This window comes from Prinia subflava, chromosome 4 (genome assembly GCF_021018805.1).
Source record: "Prinia subflava isolate CZ2003 ecotype Zambia chromosome 4, Cam_Psub_1.2, whole genome shotgun sequence".
Lineage (NCBI taxonomy): Eukaryota > Metazoa > Chordata > Aves > Passeriformes > Cisticolidae > Prinia > Prinia subflava.
Window position 1 is genome coordinate 48,339,822 of NC_086250.1, and position 10,000 is coordinate 48,349,821.

Sequence of the window (10,000 nt, forward strand, 5' to 3'; positions counted from 1 at the left end):
TGCTTTCTCTCTACTAAATTCTCCATTGACTGTAATAAAGTCTCCCTACTCTCAAGAGCTTGGAGAGCTGCCTCTTTTTTTTTTTTTTGCCTTTTTTTTTTCTTAAGGCTGGGAAAGAGAGGGGGAGAAAGGGAGTGAGTGTGCTTTCCAAGGTGGGGTTTCCAAGCTGTCGTTGCTCAAATAAGAATCTTATCCTGAAACTGGCTGCTCATTTCTGCGTGGGCTATAGGTAATGCACTCTAGCAGGCTTCTGCCACTCTCCTGTGTGTAAAGTACGCATCCTAAAGTCCTGTACACACTACTCATACAGATAACACTGGCCTTCATAGGGATTTTTTTCTAGCAAGTGAACATAAATAGCAGGTGGAAATTAATTAGACCTTCCTTGCTGTTTTGGGAAGTGAACTGTTGTTTAATAATCACATGAGTGTGACAACACGCTCCTCAATTTTAGAAAGCGGATAAATTGCAGTGCCCCAAACTGACCTGCTATTTTTATTAGTCCAGAAGAATTGAGATGGTGTGAAAGGAAAAGACACAGCCTTTAAAATGCAGGATAGCTTTTAGTTAAGATTGACAAATACCTACCTCCAATACCTTTATCTGGCTGTTGGTGCCAGTCAGTTAAAAGGATGTTCATTTAAACATTTGATAGATAAACCATAGTGCATGGACAGTGCGAAAAATTGTGGCTTATAGTGGAGAGATAAATATTTTAGATAATGCTTGTTTTTTCAGTTGCAGTTTAGCACAAATCAATTAATCTGATTTCTTAATGCTTCCTTGTGCCACCAAGTGCACCTGTTAAGATAACGCTGTAGGAAGGATGCATGTTTTCTTTACCTGGAACCGTGTGTGGGTGGGCATGCTAAACTGCTCGTTCTTGTCTCAAGTAAAATAAATCATCTGTGCTAATTTGCAAAATCCAGTTGTCAATTTTATTATAAACCCGTGTTCAAAAAGGCCTTCAGAGGCCCACCATATGTGTCCACTTAAAAGTTTTATACTACGGCTTTTATTCTTCAGATTATCAATGCTTTCTGTGTTGGGATCAAGACACTGTTGTCCCACTGCTGCACATTTTATCCATTTTTTGAACTTTTTACTTTAGTCACAACTACCGTCTTCACTAGTGAGAATATTGTGAATAGTAAAACTATTTTATCACTTTGAATAGATGATTTTTTTCACCATGAAAATTAATTTTTTTTTGATTTTGATCACTGATCAGATGATACATATTCTTTCTGATAATTCTATGCCCTGTAATGTGCAACTGGAAGTTCTGTTTTTCTGAAAGAACTTCCAGCACAAGGTGTTTGGGCATATTTCACATTTTTACAGGGAAAACTTATTTGAGCAGACAGTAGTGTATTAAACCACTAATATAGATATTTTATTTTACACTTACTAATGCAGATACTTAGTTTATTTTGCAATATTACAGTGGTGTTTGACCTAATTAGTGTTTTAAACATATTAACTTAGGCAAATATTTAAAAATTATGCAGTGACTTGTCTCTGCTTCAGTCAAGCTTTGAAAGATGTTTTAGATAAAGTAAAAAACAAAAACAACAACAACAACAACAAAAAAAACCCTTTACAAATGTTCTCTTAGCTTTCCAAATTTTTTGTTCTCACACATTCAGCTATGTCCTGAATATTTGGCATTTTGATTTATTAAGCAATCTTAAGTATTAAAGGCTTTTAGCGTACACCAGCGCAAGACTTCAGATGCATTGTGCTTTGTGTCAATGATGAATTAATTCCAGCAGAGCACAAAAGTTACTGTTATTTAAGCCAAGCTCCTCACCTCTGCTTTTACATCCCGGTGCAGGTTTAACAGGCTGCGGCCTGGCCGCGTTTCGGGGAGGGTGGCGAGGCGGAGGCGGGTGTGTCACCTCTGTGTCACCGCTGTGTCACCTCTGTGTCACCGCTGTGGCCGACCCAGCGCGGGCGCTGCGGGGCTGCCGAGGGGGGGCGCGGCGGGCGATGCGCGCGCCGCTCACGGGCACGCGCGGCTCCGCGCGGGCCGGGCCTCGCGCGAGCGGCACGTGCGGGGCACGCCGAGGCCGAGGCGCGCGGGCCGCGCCGCCCCCTGGCGGCCGCGCCGGCGCCGCTGCCGCCGCTGCCCCGGGCCGGGCCGGGCCGGAGCCCTCGGCGCCGGGCCTGAGCTCTCCCGGGCCGGGCCGGAGCCCTCGGCACCGGGCCTGAGCTCTCCCGGGCCGGGCCGGGCCGGAGCCTTCGGCGCCGGGCCTGAGCTGCCCCGGGCCGGGCCGGGCCGGAGCCCTCGGCGCCGGGCCTGAGCTGCCCCGGGCCGGGCCGGGCCGGAGCCCTCGGCGCCGGGCCTGAGCTGCCCCGGGCCGGGCCGGGCCGGAGCCCTCGGCGCCGGGCCTGAGCTGCCCCGGGCCGGGCCGGGCCGGAGCCCTCGGCGCCGGGCCTGAGCTGCCCCGGGCCGGGCCGGGCCGGAGCCCTCGGCGCCCGGCCTGAGCTGTCCGCTCCGCCCGGGCCGGGCGGGGCACCACAGACCCCGCGAGCCGGGCGTGACACACACCCTGTCATAAAGCGAGGAGGCCTAATTGCGGCACGGTGCGCTATCCTGCTATTTGTACAAATAAAAGACCCCGTCTTGATGCAAAATAAACACAAAAGCACTGTTGTGACTATAACAGGGAGTCATATACTAATTTATATAATAAGTGGTTGTGCACGCTTTATTCAAGATTATGGCTGCAAGAAATGGCATGAATTGCTGGGTGTGTTTAATGCTGGATTATAGCAATTTGAAACATGTCAAACACATGGCTAATGCCTCATGCTTCACTCATTCTTGCGTAAACCTGCATAGCCACCATCCATTATACCCTTGGTAACAACACAATTCTGCAAGTAAATATTGTTACACTAAGTAACCTTTCAATTCAAGTTGTTTAGGAAGAGAAAATGCAATCTTGTGCAGTCAGTTCCAGTGTCAGTTTAATGTTTCAAAAGGGAAGTGGTGTAGAGAATAAGTATCTGTACAGTGACTTGCCAGCTTAAAACACACACGCGTGCACGTGGAGGTGCACGGGCACATAGAAAATGTCCAGAAAAGTAAAACTGTAGTTTCTAACTCAACAGGGCGGAGTATTTCTTTTTTTTGGTGTGGGTCATAGCTTGGCTACCCTGGCAGGGTTAGGTGTTCAACCTGCAGTGTAACTACGCTCTAAAATTATCTACAATTTCACTCTCTCTTGCAGACAGCAGCAAATATTTTCCCCATACCTTTGTTTAAAACAGCGGGTAGCAAAGCTTATATCCCACCTTTGGCACCAAGAGTTACAGAATCACAGCAGAAGTAGGTGCTGGTGAATGTGAATGTGGGTGCGTGTGTGCATGTGTGCCTGTGTAGGCATGCTCATGACTGACAGCGAGTGTGACAGCAAGAGAAAAGAGAAGGATTACAAAGTATGAATGTGTATAAATGTATGTCAACACGGACCTGTATATTTTTTCTTGTCCTTTTTGAATTACCAAACTTAGAGCCTTAGTATCTGGCTGATACCTGTCTATTTCCTTTGTGTTTATTTATGCTTATTTTGGTAACAATCTGCACTACTGGTGTAAAAACAGGGAAAAAATACGTTAGTTTTCTCAGTCAGATGTTGCAGGTTCAAATTATTTTGCCACCAATAACTCAGGTTGCTGATACATAGACATCAGAAATGATCCTTGTTTAGATGTCTGCAGTGCTTCAATTTGTGAGGATTTAGAGTTGATAGTACATACACACACAAGTGCGTAGACTCACGTATATATGTATGTCTGTGCAAGGGAAAAGAAAAAGATTCTATTCGCTTGCTTTCTCCAGCAGCCCTTTTTCAATTGCCGACAGTGAGGAGGGGGCTGAGGACATCCTACACAGTGCAGTACTCTAGCCAAAGTTTCAGTGTTGTTTTTAAAAATATCATTTTAAAACTGGAGAAACACCCCCCACACTTTATTTTTAACATAAAATTATAGGATCTCTTTTTTCTTCATGAAAATACTTCAGTGTTTCTTCCACTTCATTTCGAAATAAATTGCCCTTTCTAGTATTGTTACTCCGTGGTTTCATTCTGTCTGTACACAGCTGTGGGATCGGATTTGTTATTTTCTATTGCCAGGGTAGTGTTCCTGGTCATGTTACGTTAAAGCCGATTCTGCTGGCTCACAGGCACTTTAACTTTAAATGTAGAGCCTGAACTACACTCTGGGGCTTTGGAAGGATACAAAATCCACAAGACATAAAAACCTTTGGTTAATATGAACTGGAAGACATTTAACCCTTCTTTCATTGTAATGAAACAGTCAGAGAGATTTAAAAACAGGAGGGATGATGTATTTGTTTGTTATATTTCTGGGTGTTTCGTAATGTTTTGATTGTTTAACATTTACACCCCTTTGCCCTTTTAATGTGCCTGGCTAAATGTACCACTGTTATTGTCTAACATTTGAATTTGTAAAAGATGAACCTGTCTGTTGGTTAAATCTTTGTTTGACTAAAAGAGGATTAACATTTGAGTTTCCCAAATTTCCAAATCCTTGTAACGATACAGCTGATGAAGTTTTAAATAAATTTCCACTTTGATATACATGTCCTTTTATTGAAAGTAAATATTGTAAAAATCGGAAAAGGCTGTCTGCCTCCACAGTTGTGGCATATCCGCATTAGAATTTTCATATAACTACTAAGGGCAATCAGACCCTTTTCTCTGAATATTTTAAACATTGTACATGTAAAATTTATGCCTAATTTGAATACTTATTAGCTGCCTAATCTCAGAAAAGAGTATTAGCTTTGTTTTTGCCTTGTAAAATTCATCACTGCTTGTATCACATTTTCCATTTCTATTATTTTTCTTCACTGATGTTCGTAAGTGTTTTAGAAGGACTGTTTCTTCATAAACACATCTGGTGCTGCTGTTGTTTACTGGGCTATAACAGCTGCCCTCCTTTATGTTAACTGTGTTTGTGTTTAGGTTTTTTGCGTGCTGTTTATTTCTGACTTTACCACCCTTAAATAACTCATCTTTTGCTATTTTAACATTTTCCACACAATATATACTTTTACTTTATCTTGTAGGAGCTTGTTTGTGGTAACTCATACTGCATTTTAATTAATATCCCATGCACATAGTTGAAGTTGTAATGAATGAATGAGCCTTTTCCTGCCTTTTTTTTTTTTTTTTTTTTTTTTTTTTAAGGAAAGGCAGATGCTCCTACTTTGCAAAGGAAAAAATAGCTAAGTTAAATAATTAGGCTAAACAGCAAGCTTTGTTTCCTTTCTCGAGTTTGCTTACACATCCCTCTCCCTTCAGAGGTGTTTTTTAAAATCACAGCTCAGCCAGGTTGTTGTAAGGACTCTTGTCAGTAGGTCGGGAATAAGGATGAAGGAAGGCAGCTCCATTCTGACCCTGCAAGAGCAGGAGAGGACTTTGGTGGCTCTGAGAAGAGACGCTGACCTTTCCATATTACAGATACAAAATGCGCCTTGAAATTCTGGTTTGTAAGGGCACGTTGGTTCTTTATTTACTGCAAAGATTTCAACTGATCTTGGCAGGACATCTCATTGCTATCCTGAAAGTACAGTATATTTATGCAGTGAAAATGATAAAACATTTATTACTGTAGAGAAGGTAATATGCATAATTTATGCTGTTTTTAGCACAATCATTAGTGATATTCTTGATAGATTTTATTTCCAGCTTTCATATCTAATACATGCCTGGAAAATTAATTTTATATCTTTCATTTATTTGCCTATGTTAAAATTGAGTTTTAAGTCATCTTCAAGTGAACAGTTTGATTGCTGCTCATGCATAAGCTTAATTACTTCCCAGGAAGGACAGTATTAAATGTTTTAAATGTCAGAAAAATAAATGAATATCAGGCGTTTGATTAAAAAAATAGGCAATATCTGACGTGTTTGCAGCAGGAGCTTTTTCTTAAAATGCCTCCGAGGCAAAATTTTATTTAGTCACAAAAAAGGAGAAGCCCATTATACTATTTATCATTGGTTGATACCATATGATTTGTAACACCCTTACAAAATTTTAATTTTGTATGATTAGCTGTGCATCATTAAACAACAGCCTTGCATAAGATATGCTGTAAAATTCTGACAGAATCAAGATAGTGAATATTTTAAATAAGGCTGTATAGTCATCCATGGTTGTCAAAGCTAGATAATAGGAAATATAGAGCAGTGTGTGAAATCGTGCTTTCACTTAAACTGGTTTTATAGGTAGACTTTAAAACGTAGTCGTTCATAAATGCTATTGACCATGCTGCGTGCATGGTGTGTTATTTTGGCCGTTAAATGTAAGCACACAAAGCTTGCTTATAGAAATCATAATTCCCGTGATTAGCAGCTGCATGAAAGCAGAGTTTGCATTGCATTTCTTGGTAAACGGCTCTGCGAGGCTTTTTTCTTCTTCTAAAGATGCTGTCTGTGTAATTGGCAGAGAGGGACATCTTGATAATGGAAGTGTGAAGGTGTAACGCGTGTGTTAATTGATACTTCTTAATCACTTTTAGGTATTAAGTCATGATGCAGGAATCTGCGACAGAGACAATAAGCAACAGTTCAATGAATCAAAATGGAATGAGCACTCTAAGCAGCCAATTAGATGCTGGCAGCAGAGATGGAAGATCAAGTGGTGACACGAGCACTGAAGTAAGCACAGTAGAACTGCTGCATCTGCAACAACAGCAGGTAAGTTTGTTTTGTTTCCTGTTTGTTTTTAAACAAATAAAGGGCTGTTTTCAGAGGGGCACCTTTTTGGAGACCCTTGGTGTGTGCTGACTGTGGAGTGTCGTGGAAGTGAAGAGCATAGGGCATTATTTGTTGTTGTTTTAGTGCATGATAATGATGAAATGCAAGGATCCCGTTCTTCTGGCAGCAGCATCTTGCTGATATGGCTGCATGCCACCACGCTTGCCTGGTGATTAAAATCCCGCTGCGTATTTATAAAAGTTGTGCCGAAGCCTTGCAGTGCATGTTTTCAGGAGCTGTTAGTTTACTGTGCGATTCGGGCGTGCAGGACATGGTGCGGGGTTTTCCACCAGAGGGCCACATTACTTGAGACTTGGCTTCGCTTGCAATGAATTGTGCCAAAGTCGGAGCTGGGCAGGGAAGGGACCCTAGTGAAGGGACCAGAGTGACTTTTCTCAATACAGATACTTTGCTGTCAGAGGTGTAATTAAAAAATGCTGATTAGTTCAAAAACACTGAAATAAAAAAGACAGTGTTCCTGTCTGTGTGTGCTTGTATGTGGGAGACTTGTAATACGAATGTGTAATTTTGAAAACATAGGAAAAGAGAAGAAGCTTTTCTGCAAGTCTGTTTTGAGTCTCATTTTGAAAACATATTTTTTAAGTTTATCTGTTCATGTTCCCCACAAGGTAATGGAGAACTGCTGTTATGTTTAAAACTGTAAAATTCAACCGTCCTCTGGCTGCTGACACCACCTAATTACAAGATTCAATCTGTTATATTTTTGTCACTGTAAGATTTCTCTTCCTTTTAAAACCTGAGCAAACAAAACTCCTACTTTGTCTACCTAAGGAATTTTCTTTCCATCAGGGAACACAGATTATACTAATGCAGTGAAGCCCAAACAGGTAAACAATTGGGGTCTGATTCTGCTGAGTGCCCAGTACCTGCTTCAAACTCCTGAAAATCTTCACTGCCTCATCCTTTGGAGTTCAAACCCTTAATTTTAAATGCTGACATTTTTTATTACAATAGCAGGTATTACATTAATGGAAGGAAAGTTGTCTTTTGTTAGATGAAATATTATAAAAATGCTGTTTTGTAGAAACATGTTTTAACATGACAGATACATTGCATGTGCACGGGCCTCTGAAATAATAGGTCATAATAGCTCTTAAAACTGAATAATTTTTAGTGCTGAATTAAGCAGTGTATACTAGCTACATCTATAGTCAAATATTTTAAATGGTGACAGAAAATGTGGAAGAAGGAAATAGTTGTAGATTGACATATGAGAAATTGTTAAGGCTTAAATCTGTGCCTTGCTTCACATTCAAGTGTATTCTGTTTTAACAATTGAGCACTTACAGTATGACAGTCTGAAGAAATACAGGTTTCAGTGTCTTCATTATGTTCTTAGCAGGTTTCTACCTCTCTCTATACACATAATTATGCATATATATATACACTTTGTGTGTTTATAGTCTTTTCATATAAAATTGTATACATTCAAGTAGATATAAAAATTTAATATTGCTTTCATTGAAAATCATGCTATCATCTTTATTCACGTGTTCAGATTATAGCAGAATTTTAAAATTAAAATCTTTGTTGAGAAAGAGTGTATCAAATTGGTGAATATATTTAGAAAACTAAATTTAAGTGAAGTACTTCAAAACACAAAAATGCTAATAGAATAATGTGCCACTTACGTGTTTCTCAAAGTAGCAGTCCTAGGCATGTGTAACCAATTTGCCCATACAGCCAGAGATTCCAGTAGATAGCATTTGCAAAGACCACAGAGAATTACAACTGAAGATGAAAATATCCAGTTGAGTACTAATAACAGACAGGTTCTGAGGGGACAGGCTTAGAAGTGACAATCTTTTCTTCAAAACTGTGATTAGATCTTAAATAAGCAGGCAGGCAAAGTAAAACCATGGGTACAGTTAATAGGACTCAAGAGGCATTTTATGGTAGGGTCTGCACCATAGGATTTAAATACAAGTTGAGTTAGGCATATGAATCCTTCTATAAAATATGTTGATGTGAAACATAAAGACCAGTAAACATACAGTAGAATGTCCTTCAGATAACGGGCATAGCTTTGTGCTACTTTTGCTTTTCTTCCTCCTTTTTCTGTTTTTTTCCCCCCTGTTTTTGACCAGATGCCTTTTTAAATATGAATTAAGGGGAAAATGATGGCTGCTTTTATTATGGTCATTGTAGTAACTCTCTAAAATGGTATTTGTAATATGTGACTTGTCTGGAAAACTTTGAACCACAGAAAAACAGAGGAAACTCCAGCAATTATTATTCTTAAGATTTTTTTTATTGTTTAAGTATGTGCAAGATGTACTCATCTCATGGTTTAATATTCTGGATTTGGCTTCTCTGAATCATTTTATTGGTAGACTTCAAATAGACAAATTGAGTTTTTTATAGCTTTTTCTAAAGGAAGCAAGTAAGTGATTGCTGGTTTTAATTTCCTTCAACTGGGCAGCTACGTAAAGGGATGGTAATGCTTAAGAATTGGTTTATCAGCTGAGTAAAATCACAAAGTAAGTTTTTACTGTGGCATGAATATTTACTGGGGAAAGTTAAACAAGAGAAATTTTAGGCTATATAGAAGACCAACCAGGCTAGGTTAAATTTTTTAAGTTATGTATATATGGATATATAGAAAGTAGATAAGATAAAACAGACTTTATTATGTTCTTGTAGGCAACTATATGGAGTTTGGACACTCTTGTTATTTTCTTGATGAACTATGTTGTTGCGGTCTTTATCTAGAAATGAGAAATTCCACTTAAATTAGGGAGTTATTCTTCATCCATGTATCAAGACAGAATGACAGTGTTCTATAATATATTGTAATATATACTTGGTGATAAATGGTTTGGGTGCTGTCTCAAGTCATCAGGTCGGCTTTGAAGATGTATGACTAGGATGTAAGCAACTTCTTATCTTGCTGTTGATATTTATAGATTTATAAATATTGCTAAAGTGGATGTAGAATTTTATTTTAAAAATACGATGCAAGCTGTAATCTGCCCAGACTTGTTTCTTCTGCTTTTTTGGCTTACGGTGAGTATTCTGTCTTGTGTGTGTACATTCAGACACTTCTGAGCTTTTCACTTTCATTTTTCCCTTGTATGTTAAAATCAGATACTAGAATGTATAATACATGAAAAAAGCATATCCTTGATTAAATACATTGACAGATTATTCTGCATTAGATGTAGAATTTTATTTTTATATTAA

General features: G+C 39.4%; 1 protein-coding gene across 7 annotated transcripts in view; it reads left to right on the top strand.

Moving 5' to 3' along the window:
- Positions 1 to 10,000, top strand: part of FOXP2 (forkhead box P2) — a 411,548-nt gene that overhangs the window by 215,451 nt on the left and 186,097 nt on the right. For 6 of the 7 annotated variants that reach the window (XM_063396701.1, XM_063396702.1, XM_063396700.1 and 3 more), the window contains one exon: positions 6,559 to 6,736. In XM_063396701.1, the coding sequence (XP_063252771.1) occupies positions 6,569 to 6,736 (168 nt within the window). In that variant the 5' untranslated portion in view covers positions 6,559 to 6,568. Of the gene's footprint in view, positions 1 to 6,558; positions 6,737 to 10,000 lie in introns of those variants that run through there. The other variant, XM_063396703.1, reaches the window with a different exon arrangement.